Source organism: Dermacentor andersoni, chromosome 11, assembly GCF_023375885.2.
Source record: "Dermacentor andersoni chromosome 11, qqDerAnde1_hic_scaffold, whole genome shotgun sequence".
Lineage (NCBI taxonomy): Eukaryota > Metazoa > Arthropoda > Arachnida > Ixodida > Ixodidae > Dermacentor > Dermacentor andersoni.
Window position 1 is genome coordinate 20,640,440 of NC_092824.1, and position 27,739 is coordinate 20,668,178.

The 27,739-nt window shown below is 46.7% G+C and overlaps 1 protein-coding gene across 5 annotated transcripts in view; it reads right to left on the reverse strand.

Moving 5' to 3' along the window:
* Nucleotides 1–3,211: 3,211 nt before the first annotated feature.
* fne (found in neurons) overlaps nucleotides 3,212–27,739 on the reverse strand; it is a 188,538-nt gene continuing 164,010 nt past the window's right edge. For all 5 annotated transcript variants that reach the window (XM_050167352.2, XM_050167354.3, XM_055064738.1 and 2 more), the window contains 2 exons: nucleotides 25,476–25,861; nucleotides 3,212–20,938 (listed from right to left, as the gene is read on the reverse strand). In XM_050167352.2, coding sequence (XP_050023309.1) covers nucleotides 20,614–20,938; nucleotides 25,476–25,861 — 711 coding nt within the window. In that variant the 3' untranslated portion in view covers nucleotides 3,212–20,613. The remainder of the gene's footprint in view (nucleotides 20,939–25,475; nucleotides 25,862–27,739) is intronic.

Sequence of the window (27,739 nt, forward strand, 5' to 3'; positions counted from 1 at the left end):
TCTTATTGTGATTGTAAACACTTACTGCGCCACCGTGCTCACCAGCAGCTATTCGCGGCACATATGTGCGTGACGTTGTGGGATGAATCCGCTCATTGAAGATAACTGAAGTAATCTGCAGGGCATTCTGGTTCACAGAAACTAAGCCACTTCTGACTACGGAACAAAAGCCTTCTGCAGAAATATATTCGCACAAAAACTGCGATTATTTTCCTTCAACTTGTTGACTGATAAAGGGAAAATCAGACATCCACCCATTCGTAGCAATTGCTACAAAGGAAAGGAAGGAAGGTCGGGTGGATGTCTGGTTTTCCCTTTATCAATTACTTCTCTCCACCTTGCGGGTTTCCGCAGAACTACTACGTCAAACTTGTTGACTGTTTCTACCACTACTGGTCCCAATGCTGTCGAATAAAAATTTACTTTGGCGGCATTATTTTTTTCTCTCTTAACGATTACGAAAGAAGTACAGGTGCCGAACAGATCAATAGTTTTCCATCGTTCAAATTAATTTCCTCAATTTTACAGAATGTGGGCCCCGTGTGCGAAATTTCCATATAGGAAAGCCAGGTATGACGGCATCACTGATTTGATGTCTGTCATATTTAAAGCACCTTTGCTCCCACTTTAAATGTGTGCTGGTTCTAAAACATTGTCAAGAAGAATGAAACAGCCTAACCTGCTATATGATGAGACATTGATACCGTCAGCAAGAACCCAGACCTTTTCCTGGCCCGCAGTATTATTAAAACCCTTAAACATACCATTGAAAGTTGCACCACAAGTCTAATCACAAGTTCTTCATGTTGTTTACAACACATTTAAAAAAAACATTGTTTTCATCAGTGCTATTGCGTGTGATGCAATATCTTAACATGCACAAAATGGGTTACTGCATATGTCATGAATATATACGATTGCAATAAAATTAGGCAGATTGGCACGCGCCGTTGCTTTACTTTTTGGCGTTGCTCGTTATCGGGTGACTATGAGCGTTACCAAGTTGTCGCTCGGCTGCTGACGCAGCTACAGTATCGGAAATTTCTCGAACGTTAGCGTGAATTCCATTGTACTTGCACGTTTGATAAATTAAGTTGAATATATTTGCTTCGCCCCTGTATTATGTTCATGACGCTTTCCTATGATAGGATCACCCAGGATCGTCAAGCTGATCAACCCATTTTGTGTGTATACGAGACTGTGCCATACATCTGCTCCGCATTGGGCATGTTGTTACTCTATCTTCGGAAACATTTTTAGCGTCAGCAGACGAAGACGGAAGGAAGATGTTGACAACGCAATGCGCTATACGTATGCGTTTTTTTTTTGTGTAAATATGTCTCGCATGTATCTTTTACTAGAATAATTCACTTTCGGTAGTATTTAGCCGAGATACAGTTAGTGTCTAGGTGTGGAGATGTGAAAGGTTACCCTGAAGATTGAAATTGTCAAAGCAAATGCTTGATCTTTTATAGGAATGTTGCTGTATTAGCAGCAGGAGCTCAGCCAAGCTGCGACAGGGCAGCTCTTGCATTCATGTCTTACGCATAAAGCGAAAACAGGGATCGATTGATTGATTGCTGGAGTGTTTGAATAATTAATACGAAAGCACAGTAAGGCGTGTATGATAAGATTGTGTGCGTCATGGTTTCGTAGTTTCGTACTACATTCTCGATGGTACTCAAGCACCAGTGATTACTCCCGAATGTACGGCGAGTCGCGTATGAACAGATGACGCATTCGACCGGTGAGTTCCATTCCACGATAATACGACTGTGCTCGCTGCTATCGCTGTTGAGTGCTAATCGTCCTCAAATAAAGAGAGTAATCAAAAATTTTATTTCTAACTCACACATTTGGCAGTATTTTCATCGTTTGCTTCAACACCGTGAATCATTCTAAAAAAATATACCATTACTCAGATTTGGGCAGCTGCCATTACCTCCGACGAGAATTTCAAAGATGGATGTCCAGAGATTCCATGTCCTGGCAAAAAGAGCAGTTTCTTCTCTTGACTGATATATGCGAACGTGCCGCCAGTCGGTCTGAAGCGGTTTGAAGTTATTGTACCACAACTTCTGAAATTTCACGCGAACCTCTCTCTAGTGATTTACGTGCATTCCGCACTTGCTTTTGGTGCTTGAGGCATCCATTTGTTTTACCATACTTTTGTTGCGATTTCAAAACAAATACCTCCATCTATACTTGACGACACACAAACTTCATTTTAATATTTGTCGTTACAGAACGCACAAATCACCTTCTCGGATCAGCTTTGGCTCTAGGCCAAGGTTATAAACTATCTCCAAGTGATGAATGTGCTTAATGAGCGTAGTAGAGATTGAAACGAGCGTTTCACGCTTTCGCGCCGCTGCAATGGCCTTAAATCCCAACACTAAAAAATTCGCCACACTTCAGCGCAGTTTCAGGAGTAAATAAGCGAAACGTCCGATGCCAAATCAAAGTTCCTTCGAAAGTGAAATATGTAGGGAACGTTTTTTGTACAACTCGCATGTTTAGCTAATTAAAAATACCATCCTCAGATACCTAAACCTCTTTCTGCTACACAGATGTAATAAAGCTTCGCATTCATAACACCGAAAGGCACTATCACTGAGTGCAACACTGCACATCTCCATAAAGATAGCCATTTTTTGCAAGCACCAAAATTACGTGATCAAGGCTTATATAGGTATAAGAGCGTGTGTATGATTTCTACAAAGTTTCACTTGGCAGTAAGCAATTGTGCGCACTTTACTTTTCATTACCGATGTTCTTTTTCTATTTGTTTCGTTTTTTCATCCGCCATTTAGAAATATGAATCGAAACCAACTGGTGCAATTGTTTACTGTATGGTAGAGGGTTCGAGAACTTTCGCGCAATTTGCTGTCTATATTTTAAATTATGTCTTCTCTGATCACATGTACCCTCTCACACTACTTTTGTGCAGTGCAACGCCACACATACCACAACATGACTGAACGCTTGGCATTTAAAGCAAATTTACGGATTTTAGCGTCTGAAAACCACGTGCGGGATAAAAAAGACGTTACAGTGGTGCGTTTGCGATGGTGACTGCGCTCGGCGTTTGGAATAAAAAAAATACAGGCATTGTCGTACTCCCGCTTCAAGGTCGTTCGATTCGTCGCCAGAAAGTGCGTCAGGGTCGTAACGCACCGACGGCGAATAAAATGAGACAGAGCAATCGCGATGAGCACTCTTTTTCCAAGAGATTGGAAATTTATTAACATGGAAAAGTACAAATATTGCAGTACAGTCAGAACTATATGCCGGGAATAACATCTTTTTTTTTATATCGATTATGTAGATAATCTCTGTTTAGAGCTCTTGGTTTAGTTAGCACTTTATTATTTCATTGCAGTTTCGTATCAATTTTGAATGTCGGAATCACAATATCACGACGCCATTCTTAAACGCGAATCTCTGTCGCCGGTTAACAAAATTTCCCACAGAGTGCGTTATGTTGCAAATTTTCTTTGTTGTTGTTGTTGTTCCAATGACTGTGCGACGCCGGTTGCGTTGCAAACGTGTTGGGAACGCTCCTTTCCTTGAACGCCGCGCTACGCCAACGTCATGAAAATTTATTGCATCGCCAGCTTCACCCTATCACGTCTGACAGAGCGGTCGTCCCGCTTTTCGAGTGGCGATAAGGTGGTGCGAGATTCACAATATTCGCAGAACTCCGAAATGTTCCGAATCGCAGAGGCCCGCCCTTTTTTTTCCTTCTAGATTTCATGAATTTCCAAAGTCGGACCAACAAAACAGCCAATGTCGTTCGCCGACATTTTCGAATATAATGAAACAAGGACACGAGCCCGTTCCCAGCACGTGAAGAAAAGAAAAAAAGAAAAGTCGGGTGAAACACCGGTTCCACTGTATAATTTTTGGCCTACACATTTTTATTTTTTCCTATAAAAGCTGCTTACAGGAGAGTTTTTATAGACGAGTATTTTTTTAACACTCGCATGCATATCGGCACTTTCAATACACAACCAATGTTTCCAGTCAGTGTGTACTTGTGTTTTCTCTTTTGTTTTTCTTTTCTCGCTTCACGTCGTAAAAGCGACATAAAAGGCGAATGAAAAGTCCATTCCGACAAGACGACACCACTAAGTGAAAGAGTCAGAGACAGCAAACAACGAACACAGCGTTACGATTTCCAGAAATATATAGGTATACCACGAAATAAGAGACGACCATAAAACCCAGTCGCATACAAGTAGGCTTCCTCTCTCGGTATGTTTTTTTATTTTATATAGAAACAGTAAAGACGACAGTAATCACAAATATTAAGTTAGCTTCCCCTATTTTAGATCAGCACTTCACGTTTAACGATTTCGTTCCGTTCCTGATTTTTTTTCTTCGTCGGACTGTGTAAACAACTCCCACAGCACATCTCGTGTCGAGTGTTTAAACGTTGCTTCTGGTTGCGTTTAATCTTTTTTTTTTCTTCCCTATTCCCTTGATTCAGAGCACCGCTACTGGCCGCCATCTTGGCTCCAGAGTGTTACCAACGCCTCACGCTGTTTGCCGTTTGTACTTGCCGACCGCCAGAGTGCGACAGAAATGTAAAACAGAAAGATCCGGCCGCCCATTTCCGGCCGTCGTCAACGTACCCGGGCCGTTGCACACTTCTCAAAGAGGGGAAAGGGTAGGGCCAACAAACGAACGCGAAATTTACCTCTCCACCGCCGGGTGGCGCTCCAAGCGGTGTGTTCGTACGTCCCGCGATACCTAAGTTGAGCGCGCAGTGTTGGGTGACCCACTCACTATAGTCTCTAGAGTCAATCTGCCACTACCTACCACTTTATTTATCCCAGAAATGCGGTTTTTTCTGCTCGTCAGATTCGTTCATAGGACGTGAGTTTGGCGAATGACTTTGAGGGATACGCGACGTTCTAAAGGCCACATACGGTTCATTGCAAAATTTGATCAATTTTATTTGCCCATGTTACCGCACGTTAAGTAAGATCTGCAGTCAAACTGGTTGCGCGCTTTAACTTCCAAAAATACTTCAATTCGCAAATGAATCGCCAAATTTTTGGATTCCAGTTTTATTTGTCTGAGGTTATCTGCCGTAACCCAGCGCACCTTACGCAAACATTTTCACAACCCTCTCTCCACGAAATGCCGTCGCCGCAGCTGGGATCGAACTCTCGACTTCCAGGCTGTGCAGACGAACGCTATCGTGGCTGAATCACTGTGGCACATAGTCAAAAAAGTGTTCAGGCATAGGAACATTTTGGCTAGTTGGTTTTATAAACGTACTGCAACAACATCGTTCAAGCGAGGAGGACGACAGTAAGTGAGCAAAAATGAAGTGGCCATATGGACACTGCAGGACTGCACGTTGTCTTGTCGGCTGGCCTTGTTTCCACATATTGGCTCGCTACTGGTGTCATCGAGCTTGCGTATTAATGCGTCGCTTTCAAATCTAAATATTCAGTTGAAAGTTAGCGCATCCTCCTCTTACTCATAGTCCGCGTCGCTTAAGCGCTATGGTTCAAGACGCAGTGGTCACCCTTGTGGGAAAGAGGATGCGAAGCAACGTGAAGTAAGGGATCGGACAGGCGCGAGCGTCACTCGCAACTAAGTTTTGCCCTGTGCTGTTCATTACCTCGTACCGTTTTGCGCCCTAATTCACCACAAAGAGTGTGAACCAACGAGCCCAGCAGCAAGTAGTGATAAGTGTTCACCCTGTAGCCAGAGACGCGGTGCCAAAACACGCTACACGCTCTGCCCCATTTCGCAGTGCCCCGTCGACCAGTCACCGAACAGACGACAGGCACGGGGCCCGGCGAATGCGGTGGGGAATGTCTGTGCAAGCCACTCGGCCAGGCTCGGTCGGTGACGACGAACGGAATGCGGCGTCGGGCGAAAAGCGGACAAATCGGACGCAGCTCCGGCGGCCATATTTTGTTTGTTTGTGTCTCTTCACACCTAAGTTGGTGGCTCCCTGCGGAGAGATCTAGCGCACAAGTACGGGGAGGAATGTGGCAAACGTCAAACCGCACGACGAATTGGTGACATCAACCGCAGTAACCAAAATCTGCTAGGCCTAGGCGAGTGCTTGCGCATGCGCCACCGCGGGGCCCGAATCGCTCGCCGAACGTGGACGGTCGGAACGAGGAACGAAAGCAACAAGTGCACACGGCGCACGACGCTGCTGCCAAAAATATGTGCCTCTAAACTTTCATGTTGGAAGGCCTTTGCTGAAATGAAGAGGCTACTTTCTCGTGCTGTTGCATTCCCCGAACCACGTATGCCTTCAACGTGTAGGCCACGCCACTGATATGCGGCAGAGGCCGTCCGGTTATTTACAAAGTGGCATCACTTTCACCAATTTCCGTTAGGGGTCAGTACGTCCACCCCTAGACACGTTATCTTCGCTGTTTGCGAGTGTCTCAAGGCTTCAAAGTATGGGCCGCACATTTGCCTAGAGTGAAAAGGTACGTTGATTTCTGCGTGCCTACAGCTTTTCTCTGCAATAACTTTGTTGTACGGGGGTAGTGTGTATAATTTAATAGTGATACAGCACAGATTTGCACAATGGCTAGTAGGCCTATAAGTCTTACAGCTCGTGCGCGCATGCGCAATGCACTCTCTGGCCTGCGCTCTGAGTGCTTGGAATCATGACGAAAGCACAACGAAGATTGTAACCGAGCCTAAAAACGTGGCCAATTGCATTTAGTTTACAGCAATTCGTTTCTTTTTTTCACACTTTCCTTCGTGGGTTAAGCTTAAGGCTCGCGAGCCCCGGCTTCAGAAACCGTAGGTCTTCCTTTTTTTCCTACTCCTTGGCAGGAAACAAAGTCTACACAAACGTTTCTTCCGCTGGAAGTCACGCCCCACCAGGAAGTGGCAACCCACGTCGGCAATGAAGAAATGGGAAACCCAGCAATCCAACTAACTACTACTAAACATTGAATAAACAGTATTACAAGCAAAAAGTCTCAGAGGCATTGATCGTCAACCTTAACGTAAAAGTATAAAAGGTAGAAAAATAAGATAATCGCGGTGCCGTACGAAAAAAATTCAGATAACGAGACCTGCAGATCGTGACCACACGGGTAACAACCCTACCTTGCCGTCATCATAGTCAATGATCTAACCAAACTTTTACGTTGCGGTAATGTAGAACATACGGACTTACCTAGGTCACTGTGGCAAAGTAAATTTCAAAACGTAACATAAATAAATGTCGGCTGCAAAGTAGAAAAACATAATCTTGGATAGAAATGGTAGGAAAAATTACATCGCATAGTCGTCACAAGAAAGCTCTTTCTTATCGGAGAAACCGAGAAATGGGTCCGAAAAAACAGCGTAAGAACACCAAAGCCGTAAAATAATGTAACGTGTGACGAAGACGAAACAATGCCTCATTGTGGTTAGCGTAACTTCAACGAACACAGAGTCTTACGAGAGTATACCATCGTTTAAATAAGCATAGTGGACATCGAAAAGATAGTAGAGATTACTTTCGACACACGACTAAAAAGCATACATATAATTCTAGATGCGAAGTTTATGAGACGCTAGCGGCTTTGCACAAAGGTCAAAAGCCTGGAGGAAAGGGAAGCAGGGATAAAGATATAGAGCAAAAAGTTTTGAGAGTGGTAGGAGGGAGGTTGGGGCTGACGCAGAAAGAAGATGGCAAACTTGTGCTCGAAGAAACCTTAAAATAGTTCGAGACCCTCTTTTTCTATATAATTTTACGTTCAGCGCAACATAAAATATTATTTTGCCATGTTTTCATTTTCTTTTTTCGTAGAGAGCATTTCAGTTTGTCACTAAAACACCCATAATCTCCTCGCCCCCCAAAAAAGGAAAGAAGGAGTCATCGCCTTCGAACCACGAATTGCGGTTTGCAGAACTTTCAGTTCCTCAAGCACGCGGCATTTGCCTGCAAGTCCGAGAACGAGAGAAGATGTTCATGCATCGAAAACTGCGCAGGATCAGTTACTCGCAACCACGGGAAACCATGCGACGGATTTAACGCGGAGAACTGCAAAGTTGGCTTGTGCATAAATCTCTTTTTGTTGTTGTTGCGTTGGGATAATGAAACCATTAGATTATCGGCCGTGCTCACAGACCTTAATCGCTAGCGCTCATTCGAGGATGGGCTGAACAAGCGCTTTACGAAACCTTAGCCACTGCGTAGCTGGAGCCCTCAAATGCGAAATTCACCCCGCGCCTGACGTTACACGAAAATAACGCCTGCCTTTTAAATTCCTCGCGTCAACATTTCCGATGCAGCCGATGATAAAACCATCGCTTCTCCGCTCAGCCAATGTGCAAAAATGCAAAAAGGCACTTGCGGCAGTGCTTGCACTCGGAACGCAATCAGTGTACGGCTTCCCCACGTGTCGTGATTCCAGAAGGCGATGCGGAAACCGGAAAGGTTCGGAATAAAAGAACGGCACTACGCAAGCAGACGTCGAAATAGACAGACGAACAGGCAAACCTGACCAGTATACGGTGAGCGGAGAAGTAACTCTATAAGGGGCTTAATTATACGTAACACCTGGTGAAGTCGTGCGCGCGCGAAAGAGACCCAGACGACCATGACACCGCACCGGCCGGTCGCTGGATCTGCGCAACCGGAAGCGACCTCGCACGTCACCTTGAGCATGCGGAGCACTTCCGGGCAGCAGCGCACACGACTTCACGCAGACGGACAAAGCTTCGCCACTAAAATATTCATATACTGCACGACGGGGCACAAGGGGACGGGGGAGTTCCGTAAAACGGACAAAGAGGACGCCGGTTGCGAACGGTGTACGGGGCCATTGAATACAAAAAGACACCTACGCTTAATATAATAGTCGCTTAGCGTACGCACTGTCACAATGAGAGGAAATAGGTGGAAAAAGGGCGGCTTCAGCAGCGTGGAGAACTTCCTCTTCTCTTACGAGTGTGTATGTTGTGTGTAAATAGACTTAACTTGTCCACACAGTTTTACACGCGGTACGCAATAAAAACCACCGGCCTGAACGCCTTCGTCTCTCTTGCCCCCTCAGGTATATATAAACTTTGTGTATGCGTGTATATGTATATATATATATTTATATATCTATATATATCTGTCGGTGTATGTCGACCCCAACTGCAACACTTTCTTACATTCCGGCGTGTCATTCTTCTTACGCGGGCACTAGGAGAATCCGCTGAGCTTCCGCGAGGCGGTCTCCGCCCCCCTTTGTGTTTCACCTTCAAGCTTGGCTCAGGACTTGCCGTTAAACCATGCTCGGCCTCTCTCGATCTGCGTGCTTTCCAGGTAAAGAAACAAAGGTAATACGAAACTTGTCCCGAGATTGCGAAAATGGCGGTCGTGCAGTGCTCCCTCTGGAGGTACCATGAAGTGTTCGTGTCTGCGAGCTAACGCAACGCGGGAGAGTCGCGACGGACTGCAAGCAAAGAGCGACGCAAAAATAGAGTACGATCTTGCCTACGACGCCTCAGTGATGACGCAGAAAGCAGCAACTGGGACAAGAGCGACAGCTGCCTACGCCGAGTGTGCAAGTGTGTTTGGATGTTGTGACTGCGCTTTGTTGATACGACGAAGCCCTCCCCGAGTAAAAAGGATGAGATGCGCGTTCCCGCTCGTTCTTAAGTCTTTCGCCGACAAGAGCTTCCTGAATTGAGCGCCATCGTTCTTGACGTAAACGCTTACGTCAGCGATATCCGTTCCCAGAGGTCTAGCTTGTATAAACCAGTGTCCCGCGCCGATTACCTCACTGCTCGTAGCACTTCCCGCTTCCAAGAAGATGGGTTTTGTGTTTCAGAATGGAAGGGCAGAACGACCCGACGTGACGTGAGCACAGGCACCAGTGACGTCATTCCTCCGAGGAACTTAGTCTGTATAACCCTTCAAGGGTACGTTTCGTAGGTGGCATACGCCACCCAGGTGGCCATCTGCGTCGCACGTCATTTCATGTGTGTCGCGTGCCCGATGCCTCCACGCTTGCTGCCGAAATCAAGAAAGCGGCCCCGCAGAAAACACACGTTCAGGCATGTTCGCAACGCAGCACGAAGATGTCTAAGGACCTCCAAGTTACGAATATGCAACGAGTTCTCGAGACTTTTGTCACCACACATGAAAGAGCTGCAATGCGAAGAAACTCAATGCTCACTGAACCTCACTGAAAAAAGCCTGTGTTTTCCTTTTAATGTCGTCATAGAGATATTCACACGAGACACGGCGGACAGGTTGCAAGGGATATAGAAACGTATTTCTCGTCTTTTTATTTGTACAGCGCGTTCAGTAACGCGTGAGCGTGGTAGCAAGTGCTGCAGATGTACTCCCGCCTGGAGCCGTCCCTGCATTCACCCAAACAAGAATAGGGCTGCTAGGGCACGAAGCCTTCGGGACCGAGTGAGCAAAAAACACATCTTTTTTTTTTTTCCTTCTCGCGCACCCGACCGCGGTGCCGCGTAGTGTTTGGTTTAGGAAACTGCGCTTGTATAGACTCTCATCCTCGTTCTAGTGACTGTCATTTTTCAAGTGGCGCCGCCTCGTAGCACGGCGTAAAAAAAAAGCACCCGCCAACACCGAACGCGGAATTCTTTAGTATACACATATACTATTGCACATGCCTTGCGTGTAGCGCGTTCGTGTTTTATCCCCACAAATCACGTCACCGCGTGCTCTGGGTAGCAAAATACCGTGACACCCCGTTCCATCCCCGAGGCCGATTTTGCCACGCTACGAACGGAGGAAGAGTTCTTCGAGCAGACGGCACTGTTGGCGCACGCGGCATTGCCGCACCGAACGCCTAGAGAATGGGCACCGTCGTCTGCTCGCCCGTCGCGCAGACGACACATTTGTCAAATGTGTCGTTCCAAGGGCATGGGAAACAGGGGTCGGAGCGGCAAAGAACGTTTCGTTGTTCATAAATACTATTTGTATATATTACACTTTTTCGAAGATATATATCAGTATTTACGCGGGGTAAGATTGCCCTTTCGTGTATCTCGTCCGTGCTAGATTTATAAAAAACTTGCCGTGCCGAACAGTTCCGTCACAGTCGGTGTGTAGGGGGCAGTGTTTTGCCGCGACCTGTTTTGTCTAACGTGATCACTGTGTCAGGCCGGAAAGAACTTTCCAGAGGCTTCGCCATCTTGAAACCTAGTGACTTTGGAATGTCTGTGAAGTACAGAGAGAACCGTCGTACAAGGCGGATCTGGAATGATGGATGCTGCCTGGCAAGCGGAAGCAAAATTATCGTTGCATGCTAAAAACGCTGCATGCTGAGAAACACAGCCAATGCAGAGCCGTTGCAGACGACCAGCTGCATTTTGTGTAGTGCGGTTACATTTCTTGTCTTTTTGCTAGCACTTCCTGATAGGGTACGAACTTTGGCGAGATATTTCAATTCTGTCAGCAAAAAATACGGTCTGAATATTTTCGTGCTCGCACTTAAGGAGTGCCTTGCTTCTTTAACATTATAAAAACTTGACTGTGTTAGCTATTGCACCTTCATTTATTCCAGAGTACTCGACAATTTAACAAATATGTTCCTGTATAAGGCTGGGGAATGTCATCAGATAACATGTATACCTGAGTGCTCAGCGTAGTACGCTCACATTTATTATAACGGGAATGTCCAACTGATATACCTACGGAATACCAGCTTTTTTAAGCTCGCTTATCGCCTAGAATGACAAAGTATTAAATGCCAGAGAATTCTCTAGAGGAATGTGTCTAACTTAGGTAGACCGCTGAACTTGGACTGTATGGTGAAACTTCGGGCGCAAAAAAAAAAAAAAAAGAAAAGGAAAACTGCAGCTCCCATATCAGTGAGAAGCCAGGACAAGTCAGGTTACCATTCACTGTACTACCTAAGCCTCAAACGTCTGTGCTAAGAGACACGGCACCTCTCTTAATAAATACACCGAGGTGCCATCGGCAACAGCACTTCACCAACAGAAATTTCACAATAAATACCCTATGTACAATAACATCCAAACCGCACTAAGAGATCATGTCGCGATCACAGACGACAAATCAATAAAACACCAATATCCAGAGGGCGGAAATATTGAAAGCAAAATAGTCTTGCTTGCATACACTCCTTTCAGTCGTATAGCTGCACTCGAAGGACTTCGAAGCGACGCTTACACATTCATTCTTTTTTTTTTTTGTAGCAGGGCTGGGTGATGCCTCCATTAATCATTCCATTGGAAAAACCAGTGGTTTCAATGCTATTAGCTGTTAGGCCAGCTTAAGCCGCAAAAGTGACGTCATCCGAATGACGCAGGTATTCTTGAAACAGCCAAAACACTTATTCCTAAACTTAGTCTAAACCCGTCTGCTACCCCATCCAATAAAAACACATGCCGCTGCAGCCCAATATTCAGTGTTACATACGCCAAAACTGCATCAAGATCTGATCATGCGCATCAATTCTAGCTGAGCTAGAAAAGCGACATATACACAAGAGACCAAGTACAGGTCATGTAATCCGCTGTATTACGGAGCCTAATGTTTCATGCCACGTGCATTCAAAGCAATTTCTTCGCCCTACTGCACGTTTAGTAGATCAATGCAAGCAATTGATTATTCGAACAATCGAGACAACAAACGGGGGCAATTACAGCGGGCAAATATGTCAGACTGACACCCAGCCCTGCTAGACAACGATGATAAAACTACACTATTAGAAAATAAACGCCTGGCCGCTGTGATTGACGAGTTTCAATGCACAGAGACGTAGATTGGCGAGAGAGAGTGAGAGAAAGAGCAGTGTAGAGGAACCAGGGCATTTTTACCCGGATTTTAAGCTCCTGGGTGCAGAGTTCTATCGCGATTCTCTGAGGAGAGCTTAGCAGCAGTTACAACACAAGCCACCACTGCGGTGGTCAGAACATCGTATTGTAATTTAGCAGCACGTGTTTGTGTCTACAGTTTCTTCTTGACCTTAACTGTACTCGCAAGTTCTTATTTTGCAATGCTAATTTGTCATTCAGCAAGAGCCATTTCCTATTGTTCCGACGGCGGAGGTTAGGCCATTTTCAGAAGACTGCAAAAATAATTGGCGGGGATGACAAAAACAATTCCGAGCGGTCAGTGTTGCTGCCTAGTAGATATTTTAGTGGCACACGTAATGTGCATGGCCGTAGTGCAACTATTCGCTGAAAACTACGCGATAAAATAAGCAACAGTGGCGTAGTTGTCAAATTTACGAGCTTCACAGATCAGAAATATTAGGGCGCCAATCAGCAAAACGGTCCACAAGAAATAGGAGTGTCTCTTGCCAAAGGTATTCCGCTATACCACAGAAAATCATGTCCTACCAACGATTTGCAAGTAGTTTTAAAGACTGGAGCATCAAGTTATCTCCTAGCGGTCGCAGTATGGAATTAATCCCAGTTCTTTTCACGGATTCTTCTCAACTGTCGAATTCGGGGCATTCCTTGCTGTGTTTGGTTCACGTAAATTATCGGCCACTCTAACTACCCCAACGAAAGAAGAAAAACGCTGTTAGAACTTGTATCTGTCCATAGTTACGAATCACGTTGCAGCAACCTTGGTGCAGGCAACGTGCTGGGCACGATAATGACTTAAGTGGTTTCACTGACGTGACTGCATTGACTCACAGCGCTATAAGCGTCCCAAGAACAATTCAGTGGCGTAGCACCTTTGAATTCCTGTTGGCGCTTAGGCGCGACATGCTACTTTAGCACCTGCGGAGAAGCAGCGCTATCACGCCTTCTAAACAATTACGATTTTCTAACGACTGCAACAGCCGATAAACTTGAGTACAGCCAGCAGAGGCACTACTTTCTCTGTGCCAAATCTTCTCTAGGGTTCGTATAACTAAGGACATAACGGGTTTTACATGTGGATTATTCCACTTGAAAACCCAGGAACTTTCTTGGGCACCTAAGAACCGCGTTATGAAGAATATTTCGCGTAAACTTGATCCCAAACACCATTTTTCAGCATTCTCACACAGCTAGCCCTTGAAGAGACGCGAAGAGACGCAAATGCCGCTCTAAACAAGTCCGCCAAATTTATCTTCATTCGAGCACCAAGCTGGGCGACGTATCACCTTCAAAGTTCTCGAGGTGATGTGGTAAACAGAAAATAGGTACAAACACAAAATATGAAAGAAAACAAAAAGTAAAACAAACGCATGCAAACAAACTCAAAGAAACAAAAGAAAACCATTAGTCAGTTTAAAAAATGGGACACACTTTTAATACATATTCTTGATCTTTCTGACAGACAATATGCGAACATTGAAAGCGGAATGGCAGACAGTATTGTATTGTTGCATTGGACAAAGTAGTACATTTTCATAAAGAACTGTTTTCATGCTTCAAACGGGTGCATGTGGAAACTCAGGGTCAGAACATAGGCAAACGCAAGGCCAAAAGCAAATGAACAAATCAAAACAAACCCAAACCAAGGATTTGACGAAACAAGCGTTCTTGTTCGCAATGAGGTCAGTCTTTGACAGCAAAACAAGCAGGCAGGGATAATGTGCAACTCAAGCAAATGATGAAACAAAGTAAGGTTTCTTGACCAAACTTTCAGAGAAAACAGCAAAAGATGAAACTCACAATGTGCTTGTAACGTAAAAAGACACACGAACTTCTTCACACACAAAGCAATGTGAAATTAAGCAAAATAAAAATAAATGTATGCACGTGAGACGCGACTAGCTTGGTGCCAACTTAAATATATGAATGTACATATAGCTTGAATCTAAACAAGCAGTACAATCAAATGAAAGGAAAAAAAGACAAATACGACCAAACTTCGCGTACACAGTGAATTGTATACATTGTTTCTCGTCATGTGAACGAGTACGTTTGCTTCTTCTCAACCAACGTGTCAATGGCAACGTTGAACTCAATGTCGAGTTGAGTTTCTAAAACTTGGCAGATTTTCATTGCGCTGCCGAGAATGTAAAAAAGTAGTTTCGAGTAAATGCGATCTCGGACACCGCAGCCACAGCCACAGGAAGCAGTCAAGATTTCTCTGTGAAACCGAGCTACTGCATTATCGCCTCCTTCCTCTCTGTGACTCGGTTCTGATCTGTAGTGCTCGATCCGGATGCTAGAAACACGACCGTCTGAAGATCATGAGTAAAAGTGCGTTTTAAAATGTGATTAATTGGAAGATAATTTCACTCATCTTAAATGCCTGAAATATGCACAAAAAGAAAATGCGATGCGGCCAAGGAGGCGCACACACTTTTGTTCCGAGGAGCCCCTGACATGGAAACCCCCCCTTTTTTTCCGTATCATTTAAATTGTGAAACATTAAATCAGTATTCGTTTGTTTTTTCTCTGCATGCGTGTGCTTGATAGTTTCCGTGCAACTTTTTTTTTGCGTTATGGTCATGCGCTCTCATTTTGGAGCACTTTCCTAGTTTTTCCATTGGTCCGTGCAAGTCGGTGACGTCAATCGGGTGTCGCGTCTGTGAATGAATGCCCCCTCAACTTCTTTCTTTCACTCACTCTCGCGCTGCATAGGTTCAAGACTGGGATGGACTCAGCCAAGAGGACAGATTGTTCTTCCCCTTCCTTCCCCACCCCTTAAAGAAACACGCCCCGAAATGATACAGAATATGTGCACACCTATACAGTGACGCAAGCGAGTAAATGAAAAGCATCTCGACACTCACTCAAGATGTTATCACACCGGGTAATATTTAAGTCGCAAAGCCGCGACCAACTCTTACAGCACATAACACACGACACAAAGCATAACTGCGCACTTTCAAAGCAGCAAGAGAGTTCTAAACGACGAACAGGGGGTAACGCACACATTTCTCCATAAACGCTATTAAAACCATCACAGGGTGGCATGCACATTGTCAAGGGTGCTGAATATCTAATAAATAACCAGACACACAAATATTTTTGCAATCTCGTGCGCTGGAACATCAAGTGTCGCACAAAATATGTTCAGGAACAATCATACAGATGCGAAACATGAATATTCAGCACAATTTTTTCTACATCTTTAACAGGAGTGACATTCGAACATCATTTCGCAAGGTGTGTTGGTGCGTATTACCGTACATTGTGCTGATGCATTAGGCGGTGTTTAATTACAACAGACTGCGATGTCCAAGCTACATAAGATGGATCGACAACGTTCGGGACCGTATTCATTTGCGTTAAGAACATCGACCGGCTTCGAAGAGGAAAAACCCCGCTTGGCGATTGTGGGTGACAATTACAAAAACTGACCTTGCGAGACAGACTCGCCCTTCCAAAGCGGAGCTATGAAACACACGTGATAGAGGAGAAGTGCTTTGCACACGAACAATTAGACGTACAACGTTCTGACCAAAGTGTACAAAGATTCGAACACACGTGCGAGTGACAAAGACCTGAGATCAGCACTGTACGCTTCTTGCGGGCCATTTTCACATGACAAATCGATGGATGCATGACTTTTTTTTTTCTGTCTTGGTGAGTCAGCGAGAGGACTAGAGTTTCACTCAATACGGCGGCGGCGACAGCTGCCTGCGGCCCTTCGACAACGAAGATAAGATAAAGTACTATGTCACAATTTGTGCGAGTGCTTGCGCTAGTTTGGTCAAATGGTTTACGAGGTATAACAAAGCGTTTGTTTAAACCGGCACTCCATCGCAGTCATGGCCTAATCCTACACTGCCCCAAGTTTTTTGTAAGCTACTGCAAAATATTCCCCTGCATCAAATAACAAATATCGTTTCACTACTTAAACTAATAACTCTCAGGACTCGTCTTCCAGTAGCAAGTCTTTTTATACGAAACGTAAATTTTTAAGTGTGTGAGCGACAGGTGTATAGAACAATCGATACTAGATCTAAGCTGGCTAGTTCTCCAATTACACCTTGTGTATTATGCACACCACCCCTAGTTTCATGACAATACAGTTCGCGCGGTAATTTAGCTATCCTCATCCGATAGATAGCGGCGCAAGCGACTCGCACAAATCTCAAAAAGTGGTGCGCATCGCAAGGAGCATCCTCAGCGATATTGAACAGCGAATTGAAGGCATATTCTTATGAGCCCTTTGGTTACGGCAAGAGGTAGTGATTACGGTGATCACGCATGTTGTGATTTTCTTTTCTTTTACAAATCTCTCTTATATGGGCGCTATCGCCAAACTTTCCTTCCGACGGATATGGCGAGCAAGCATTATCTTTAGAAACAAAACAATCGTCTAGCTTAATTTATGGTTCACTGTGTATCCGGTAGCTCCTCGCGATAAACACGTTCTGCGTTGCTCTGCATAGCAACGTGACGGAAGACAGTGACGTAGCGTACACGAAATGGCTTGTGCGCTGCAGATAACACTGGACAAGTGACACACTATACCTACAGATAACCGGGCAGCCTCGTCTCCGAAGCTTCGTGCGATAGAAAAGTGTGCGATAAGTTAGTGCGCAAAAAAAGAAATTTACAATTGGAAAGAAATGACGATCCACGGGCAACATATACTTTTTTTCCACTTACAAGTTCCACGCACACTCTACAATGTGTACAACATAGTACAACGCCAAATGCACACTACGTATAATTACACTTTCACAGGCAACCCTTCACTGTCCTAACCTCAAACTGAGTTGAAGCGTTTCGTGCAAGAATATGTTACAGGAAGAGTTGGCAGAGAAAATTAATGCCTACTGCTTAAGTACGAACGCCTAAGAGCTCAATATGAACAAAGAATAAATATTGGATATAATGAATAAATGACTTAGTTTACTACCAAAATAAATCAACGCGTCTTAAAAACTTCCAGAGCCATAATTTACAACCCCGCTCGGTACATATTTTTCAATACTACCGCAGAACCTATCCATTGAATTATCGCTCAAGTTACGATGCAGAGAAAGCCAATAAGAATAAAAATATCCATATCAATTTGTATCAAACTTTCAATTTACGCGTTTAAAAAAATGTATTTGCTCAAAACTTGAACGTTTTCCACACGTTGTTCACGTTTCCCTAATAAAAAAAAAAAAAGGCTCCGCATTTCAGTCCACACGCCGACAGGTCATGCGACTGACCTATTAAGTACTTTGGCCGCAGGAGGACTAGTGGACGAGCAAAGCTCTGTAGCAGACGGCGTTTTCACTTGCTTTGCAGAGGACCCCGCAAGCCGACGACATTGCTCCATGCGCGCCAGACGACTGGTTCTCAACGTCCCAACGGAGAGGACGAAATGCTTTAATAAATAAATGTTTTGTTTTTCATAAATAGTTCAATAAATAGATAAATAGACACATTAAGTACACTACACAATGACTGACTAGTCTCTTCTTTTCCGGTGCAAGTAGTCGCAATTTAACCAACTTAGGCGAAGCTGCTAACTGCTCAGCAGAGAGAACTGTTCTGTTCAGCTTTGTGTCGTTCTTTCTTTTTTTCTTCAAATTCAGGAAAGCTGGGACTACATGCGTTTGCAGCAAATAATAAATTAGAAGTTCCACTTTTTTCAGTACCTACCGGCACTATCGTTTGTATGTTAATTACTGTGCGCTTAACCGCAAGCAAGCTAATTATTTCTCGCATCGTCCGTCTGTGCCTCGTTACCAACATTGTCCACAACTAAGTTGTCGAATGTAGGTTTCCTATACTTCTGCACAATATCCCCCCAGAAAAACCAAGCCATCTCCGAGAAACGAGAGATGTCCATCCCTCACTTTCTTTCTCTACAAAGCCTTATGACACTCGTAAAATAAGAAGTTTCACATATGCCAAGGCAACGAGTAAAAAATCGCTCGAACAGCCTAAGAGCTTGCGCAGGCGAAAAATGAAGGTGTCACGGATGCATTTCTCGTGTCATTTTTTTTCTCGTTTTGCAACTCTGTTATTACGACTTGGGCTGCCGTCGATACAACGGCGCAGTAGTGTAGCATCATAGGCTAGCGACTCCGCACGTCGTTTCTGTTTGGGGGTGTGTTTGTGTGTCACGCACGAACACGGGCACCTACGTTTTCGCGTTAAGCACGCCTTTCCTTTCTCCCCAACCTAAGAACCACCTTCAATAACCAGTGACCGGAGGGAAACGCTAAATGATAAATCAGCCTGGAAACTTGAAGTTATGCAAAACACCTTAAAGCTTTCCTTAAAAGGTTCAGGTTAACATGATGTGCAGCGTCCCTTTCAAGTACGCAAACACAATGGCGATTGACATCCAACGAAGCACTTACAGCAGATTGCCTTTCCTGCACTTTTTTCCTTTTTTTTTTTCATTCTGACGTGGAAATCCAAAGTGCATCCCCATTCCGACATTCCCAAAATTCCTGCTCAGCGATGCACTTTAGAAAACCTTCGCAAAATCAGGAGTCAATGGCGATCGTGCGCGTGTGCAATGACGTAATTTCACGCAGCTTCTCTCATGTAGCAGCGACCTGACCTATCGACAAGCAATGTAAGATCACGAAGTTGGTCCTAATTCTACGACCGGATTATCAAGAGTCCGAGAAATGAACTCAATTAAAGGCGTCAACATAGCACGATGCCATCTCTTCGAAGCGATTTGCGCGCGAACTTACTAAACACGCGGTCTCTATCCATCTGGAAGTTGAGAGAGTCAGCAGAAGCACGGGGGAATTCTTTTCCCTTCTCTTCGACAAACAATCGGCGTATCGCGTTCGTAGGGCCCTAGCGTTCTGGTATTTCAGCTCCAGTTTCCCGTTTCTTGCTTCCCGTCTCCCAGCGTCAAACGTCATCAGCGCTTTTTAAAGAGTCATTCGGTGAAGGGCTGACGAGAAGGGTTCTCCGGTCTCAGTGTCGGTCTGTGCCGCTGTCTGGGTGAGCGAAATGTGTCGTGTGTGTGTGTGTGTCCAAGGTATGTAGTTTCCACCTGTGTATTCTGTACCAGATTCACTGAATGGATGCTTTCCGGGTTCCTAAAGAACATCGTACTCGTCCGTATTCCGCTGTTTTGTTTAGACTAAGGTTGGGGGAGGGGAGATAGGTAATAAAAGGGGGAGTGGGTAAATCTTGTGTCTGCGTGACCATCCGGTACAACATTGTGGCCCGTAAGGCCGTCAGGGCTGAAGGGTGTTTGTGAAAGCCAATGATTTCGCGAGCGATTCGAACCCTCGTACGGTCTTTCCGAGGACAAACCCAAATGGAGCGCTCAGTCTGCTTACCGATAAAAGCTTCATTGGTGAATTTCCTTTTCCGGCATAAAATGTTGCTCCTTAATTCAAAAAATCAATCACGAAGTGAATTGTTGAGAAGCATGGCGCAGCAAAATGACTAATCTTTTTTTTTCCAGTATGGAAGTCGGGAAACTTGCGTCCATTACTTTGTCCTCGCTCAGCCAATGCCAAATGACGACAGCAGCGCAAAAAGAAATTGACACGCTTTCGCACGATCACTCGTGCTTGGGCTTCAGTGCACATGCGATTACTTAACACTTATTCCATCTTTAGACCCTAATCATAACAGCGTATGCGTCCTTCAGAAGAACCTCACGGTTGCCTACCCAGATATCAATCTGTCTTCAGCAAGACGCACACATGCACCGGATGGTGGAGGAAACAGAAAAGTGTGTGTGTGTGCGCGCAAGTGTATGTGTGTGTGTGTGTGTGTAAGTGTGTGTGTCTGCACGTGTGTGTAGACGAGCGTTTAAGACTTGCACTTGTTGGTCTTGAAGGAGACCTGGAGCACGCGGTTGCCGAGCGTGTAGCCGTTCAGGCTCTGGATGGCGACCAGCGCCTCGTCGTAGTTGGTCATGGTGACAAAGCCGAAGCCCTTGCACTTGTTGGTCTGGAGGTCTCGGATGACCTTGACGCTCTGCACGGCCCCAAACGGGCCGAACAGCTGCCACAGCAGGTTCTCCTCCGTGTCCGGCGCCAGATTGTACACGAAGATGCACCAGCCGGAGCCGTTCATGGCCGAGCCGGCCAGCAGCGGGTTGGCCAGCAGGTCACCCGCCAGCGGAGAGTACCGGCTGCGGAACGAAGGAGAGAAAGAGGTCCTCGGGGTCATCCCCGAAACAGGTCCCTCCCTCGAGGAGGCACTCTCGTGCACGATTAAGCGACTAAAAGTAGAAAATGCGCGCTATACATCGGAAGAAAGTCGTTGACGAAAAGAGACGACGATTCGGCCACCAGCACGGGAGCCGGCTTTCACACATACAGAGCTCTTCAAGCTATTCGCTCAAGTGAGCCTCAACATGTGGACATTTGCCACATTTTATCCCGACCAGACGGCGCTTTTGTTGAAACTCCCGCTTTTTAATTAAGCAACATTAACAAATTACACGACTAGATTAAAGATGCACATCCGAGCCCGACGTTTCCTTTTGCCAACAGCAGGGCGAGCAGGACAAATTCCGTCGTGCGTGCTGCAATAAGGCAGGGAAAGGTTGTCACGTGGGACTTGGCGCGGATAACGTGGAGATCGGGAGCGCATGCGTGTTCTCCGTGGCTACGTCGTGTCGAAGCCCACTACTGCCTGCCGCTTGGGGGTCGCCCCCTTCGGACACTGCTGGTTGGGCGGAAAAGACAACGCAAGGGAGCCACGGGCGGCACACGGTCTACAGCAGAACCCTTGCCATAAAAGAAAAAGTAGGTGGGACGCACTGCACAAGAACACTGGTACAACAAGGAATAAATGTTCGTCATGCACAAAAAAAAAAAGATAATGCCACTGTCACAGCACTTACTGTCAGTCGTATTTGAGCGCCAGGCAACTGGCTCCTTTCACCGATGGAGATGCTTTGTTGTACGCATGCCTGCTTAACCTCGAAGAGCTATAACGCTAAATGGTCGCTGAAAATGCTCCTGCGCAAGCTACGTCATCAGCGCTACCGAAAACCTTGCTGTCATGCTTGCGGCACAAATTTAATTGGGAAACCTCTGCATTTCGGGTTTCAAAGCGCATTAAAAACGAATGTGCCACAATTTTGCACCAGCTTGCAGCCAATTTTTTGAAGAATGATGCGATCATTGTCCCGAGCTAGTACACTAGACCGTTTATTGCTCTCCTCACTGGTAATAAGCAAACAACGTTGCATGTAGCTGGAAATGATCAAAACTTGGCGTGACAACACAGAGCTGCAACTCCGGTGGCCAAGGATTTCCATGTCGTAATGAGAAGCGAAGTCGCATTTAGGGTGTGCGAAACAAGCCTGATGTCCTCGTCGCGGTGCCCAATGCTGAAACCGTGGTAACGCATTTCTCCACCTCTAAGCTTTTGACAAATAGCTTACAAAATGCGCACCCTTGGTACACCATCGTAATGCACGTGCAGAGGCTTCGGCAAATACAGGCATCCTTGCTTTCTTTCGGCATGATGTACAAAGAAATATTTTACAAAGTATTTCTTGCAGTGCAGCGCCTACATCGAAAACTGGTGAACGCCGTTAGTGCTTCCTGTGACAAAGCGCCTAATGTTAATTAAATTATCGGGCTTAACGACAGAAAACTACGGCGCGGATTATGAGTATTATCTGGAGGGCAACGAAATACTATAAACCACTAGGTTTTCTTTTTTCCTATATACTTTCTATCGCAAACGATAAACGTACGTGAGCGATCTTCCATTGAGCCCCGTCGTAACGAGGCTACCGCGTCTGGGGAACGAACCCGTCACGTCTCACTTCGCAGCACGGCGCCGCACCTAGAGAACCACCGTGGAGGGCCGGCAAGGTACGTTAGATGGGGCACTTTGCACTTTGGCAGCGCAGAGACACTGCCACATTGCCTGTAACGCACGCTTAGCAGAAGCTGCGTAAATACGTTGGCATATTGAGAGTAACGAACAGGCCCAAAGCCCCAATTAGGAGCCTCCGATTGCGCCCGAACTGCACCTGCTCCAAAACAAAAAAAAATGGCTCGATGCTTCTCTGTAGAATCCAGCGGCTAGCCCGCCCGTCAAGCAATCGCCATTCCCTCGTCACTCGCCTAAATGCAAAGAGGCCGCCAGTGCTTATGAGGCCATCAACTTCCGCTTCCTTCGCGCGAAAATTGGCGACTGCACCCGCGTGGCCACTCGCGCAAGAGCCAGTTTTCCATCCCGAAATTCCCCGACCCCAATCCCTATACGGTTCAGTGGTTTCCCCGAGAGCCGCTCAGAACGCGGATGCGACTTTCCAAGTACGCGACTACGACACCACAGCACAGCCCTTCCCCATAAACTACGCTCGCAGCCCACAACACCAAAAACAAACTTCCCAAACAAGAATCAAAACAAGCACCACCGACGAGTACTACCCCATCGCGACCAACGCGCGGTGACCCAATCCACCTGACTGTAGCCTCTCCTCGCCGACCCCGGGAGGCTTAGCGCATGCAGAGAGCCACCGCGACAGCGTGTAGACGACCCTCGCCGCCCAAAGGCGGGAGGCGAGCGCGCAGAAATGACCCGACTAAAGACCCGAGGCTGCTCGCGTCGACGAAGCGCGAAGACGTAATGCGGGCCACTGGCGAGCGAGGTTGGTGCGCGCCCCCGCAGGGCCGGCACAGCTCGGGAGAGCGCCGCCAGGATGAGCGGCGGTGCTTTGCTCGTCGCTCTCGTTTACGACGCCGATATTAACCTTGATGAGCGTCACAGCGAGATAGAGAGAGAGAGAGCGGCGAAGGGATCACTGCGAAGGATGTGCCGCTGCTCATCGTCCTTCCGCTGTCGCGAGGAAGCCATCAGGCGAAATTTGCAGCGAGTGGTTCAGCACCCGCGCGTCTCATCGAATACATTAGGCCCACTGAAGGCTCACTCGCAACACACACCGGAAGCGCGTTGTGTATGCTGTGCGCAGAATGCCAGAAGGAACGGCAGATTTGCGATTTAAGTTAGAAGTTTTCCTGGTTCGTACGTTGATACACAGCTACGGGGGAATTAATCGCAACTGTTATACAGCAAATAGCAGAGGGTGGTGCAACAACCGAGTTTTGTAGGGTTCGCTATCCGAACAGAGATTAGGTATACCATTTCACATGGGGGCAAAGCGAGTGCCACCAGCGTAATGAAATAAAACGCCCTGCAGTGTCCAACCGCTGTTGCAAAACGCGCTGACTGGTTAATTCGATAAATTTCCACGTATTAGGTGAATAATTCGCCACAACCTCGTCGCGCACCTTATGGCTAACGAAAGCCGCGTTTGCAACGAGACTGCTACGTGCGACAGGCCCAGCGAGTTTCCCGTGCGTGTGCATCGGCAGTCGCAAGGCGAATACGGGACAACTACTCCCGAAATGGTAGCGACAGCCCCAGAAAAGCCGGGATAACGCAGGCCAACTCTACACGCGACTCGGAAATCGCGATCGGGGCCTCAATTATGGAGGCCGAAGAAAATTGTCGGGGAGGAGGGAAAAGTGAGAACGCGAAGACGACGGTGCATTCCCCTCCTTCCTGCCTCCCCCCCCCCCACCTCGGGATTCGCAGCGAAATGGGACCATGGCCCGAGCTAGGCCTGCGCCCACCGCAATTAGCGTCATTAGAAGGCAATCAAACGCGGACCCTTCCCCTCCCGCCAGGCCGCCCTCCGATGGGCGCTCGCGATCTTCCGTTTTCGCGCATAGAGCTTTTCCCGATGCCGCTGTCCCGACAGCCCGGCCTATTACTTCCCTGCGGGATGTAGCGCCCTAAAGACGACGCCACGTTCCGTTCAAATTAGCACCTCGATATCGCTTCGACAGGACTGCGGACTCTTCACGAGATGCCCTCTGCGTCGTAGCTTGCTGATTAACGTTCCGGGTGTCTGGATTTTGACTTTGCTGCGAGTCCTCGAATCTGTCTTTGCTGCATGCAAAGTTTAAACCGCTGCTCAGTTTGCATACCTTTTCCGGAATACACATGCCCTTTAATAACGATATTTTACCCATGGACGCCAGCCACAAGCAGCAGTAAACTACGATCAGCGGAGACTTACTTATAGAGAGCGATTACTTCAGCGACTTTGTTGCCGATTTCACCTGGTTCGGCAACTACATAAAAAAGTTGCGCAAAGCAAGTACGGCTCTGGCATAAGGCGCTGCCGAAAGAGGGTGGCACAAGTAAAGTCCAATTTCGTTTGCTTTTTGCGCGCATTATTTTCTTGCAACTCAGCGTCAATCGCCCCATTTTTCGACACCATTCGCAAACGGAACTTATGTTTCGTAAAACATGGCGCCATTAGCATTCGTTGAATCGTAGAGCGAGCTTCAACTAGGGAGCTCTACGAAACATGTGGGAGAGTTGACAGTATGCCTATTCTACGCGGTTGGAAGATCGCTGCTTCGAGAGATGACCACGACGGTACCCGGTGTCAAGAGGGAAGCAAACGCTACTCTTTCAGCTCTAGTCCACTTTGTTCTCCAGGAGGTTTTAAAATGCTATAGCGCTCGATGCCACAAGTGCGCTAATGGCTCGTTCAAATCTGAATCGCTTGCCATTGGCGCCAGGATTCCGCTACACTGCGAGCAGCTGTCGCCTTTGCAACACGTTGGAGCAGCTACCAAGCGGGCGAACGCCGCCCTGCGAACCGACTGTGCGCATGCGCGCCTCACCTGAAGCGGTTAGCCGGGTGGTGTATGGGCCCCGGGAAGCGTCGCTGCGGCGACAGGTAGGCGGCCAGCGGCGCGATCGCCTTGGCGTTGTTGCTCGGGTTGTTGGCGAACTTGACGGTGATGGGCTCCGTGGCGCCCCCGTCGGCCGGCACGCTGTTGTGCAGGTGCTTGATGGCGCGCTCGGCCTCCACGCGCTGGTCGAAGCGCACGAAGCCGACGCCCTTGGACAGACCGGTGATGTTGTCGCAGAGGATGCGCGAAGTGATGATGCGGCCATAGGGAGAGAAGAGCCCTTCCAAATCCTGCTGAGTCATGGACTTGGGCAGTCCGCTGACGTACAGGTTGGCACCCTTAATAGCCTCACTACTAGGGCGGGCATACGACACCTGCGCGCAGAGACAATGAAAGAAAGAGAGAGAGAGAGAGAGAGAAAGTCATTATACACCTGTCTACTGTTATTCTGAAACGCTTTAATTATGCCGGGACAGAACACTTGGGTCCAAAACGCTCCATATCTCATGTGGTTCAATAGACTGTACAAAAAAAGAAGGTTATACCATATCATTGCACCACCTATGGAGTACCGCTGTTCAGCGGAGCACGTTCATTATCTAAAATCAAACGAATGATATATTGGACTGCCCGATGCGAAAAACGCACAGGCCGCCTGCTGTGAACTCACAGGTACATAAATGAATCGACGGGCATCCATTTCCAAGATTTCTCGACTGTGCCTTTTATTTTCAATTTTTTTGGGGGGCAGATCTGTCCACTGCAGTTTCAGACGGAATTTTAATTATCCACCTAGACTTTTCTGCTGATTCGTCGGTGGCAGAACGAGAGAATGCGTTGTCACTCACGGTGGAAAATTTGAACAAGACACGCGCCACGAAGGAAACGGGAAAAGCAAAAAATTATGAACCGCGCCTGTCCCACTCTTTCGTTTTCCTATTTGCGTTGCTTTTGTGCGCTCTGTTGCCCGAGATTTGATAGCGAGTTTCAACGCGGTGAAGTTAAATCTGGTGAAGAGGCATTCACGCGTGAGGTCCCCGGCGAAGTTAAGAGTGGTTCTATTAATAACGTTACACGCCGACATGCGCCGGAGAGTGGGGAGGAAAAAAAAATAAAGCATCATTTCTCGCGTTATCCAGGTCGGACGGCTAAAGTTATTTTGAAGCACCGGCAGACACCAAGAAAGCTAGCCGTTCTCGAGAAGCGCCGTCATTATGCTCGCCATCTCTCGCACGCACGAAAAACAGGACGCGTGAAAAAAAGAATGAAAGAAAGAAAAAAATACGCAGGCGAACACCGAGAGTACCTCGACGCGGCAAAAGAATCTCATTAGTCCGCCGCTGCTTACCCCGAGATGGCAGAGAACGGGAGAATAACATGCCCACGTGAATAACAACCGTACAGAAAAAAAAGAAAGGAAGTAGATCCGGTGTAACCCGACTCATACCGACGACAGAAAAATCCACACAGGTTGTCGGGCACGAGAAGATTGCTGGCACCGGAAGGCGCCTATGCCGCGAGCGGTCCATTTTTTTTTTCTTCAACATAAAAATAACTGAAAAAGAAAGAGTTAAAAACAAAACTAGTTTCACGAGAACTGGCGACGAAGTGATGAGAAGGTACAAAACTGGATTACTCGGAAAAAAAACGTGACATTAAGAAAGCAAAGGAGCAAACACAAGCGAAAAGGAAGCACAACGATGACGTAACGACGACGAAGGCGAAGTGAACTCGGGCGACGGCGAAACGGGTTCAAATTTTTAATCTTCCTCCGAAAACTAGAGAGGGGCGTGGGGGTGAAGAGAAGAAAAAAAAGACAAACAAAGTGTCGCGTTAAGCTCTAGCGAGCAAACGAAGCGGGAGAAGTAAGAGAACGTGGCCACGCAAGCGCGTTAGCGAAACAAGCTCTGTAATGACATCGGGCTACATATTGGCTTTGCAGTTATTAGCCGAGCGCGGCCACATCCGGCAGTTTTTTTTTTTCTTTCCTTTTCTTTTTTTCATGGAACACGCTGGCGGTAAACTTTATTAGGCTTCAGAGGTATTAAATTCCCGTATTCGCTTTTCGCTTAGGAACCACGTGAACTGAGATAACCGAATTGATTTTCCCCTTCCCGCAGGGGCCATTTCGTGTTATTTCTGTGAAAACACTGCCCAAACATTACAGTGCACACGACAAGGACACTCGAAGAAAGAAACAAGTACGCTACTGCGCTCTAGTTCGAACAGATTTATTGCAGAAAGTAACGGCC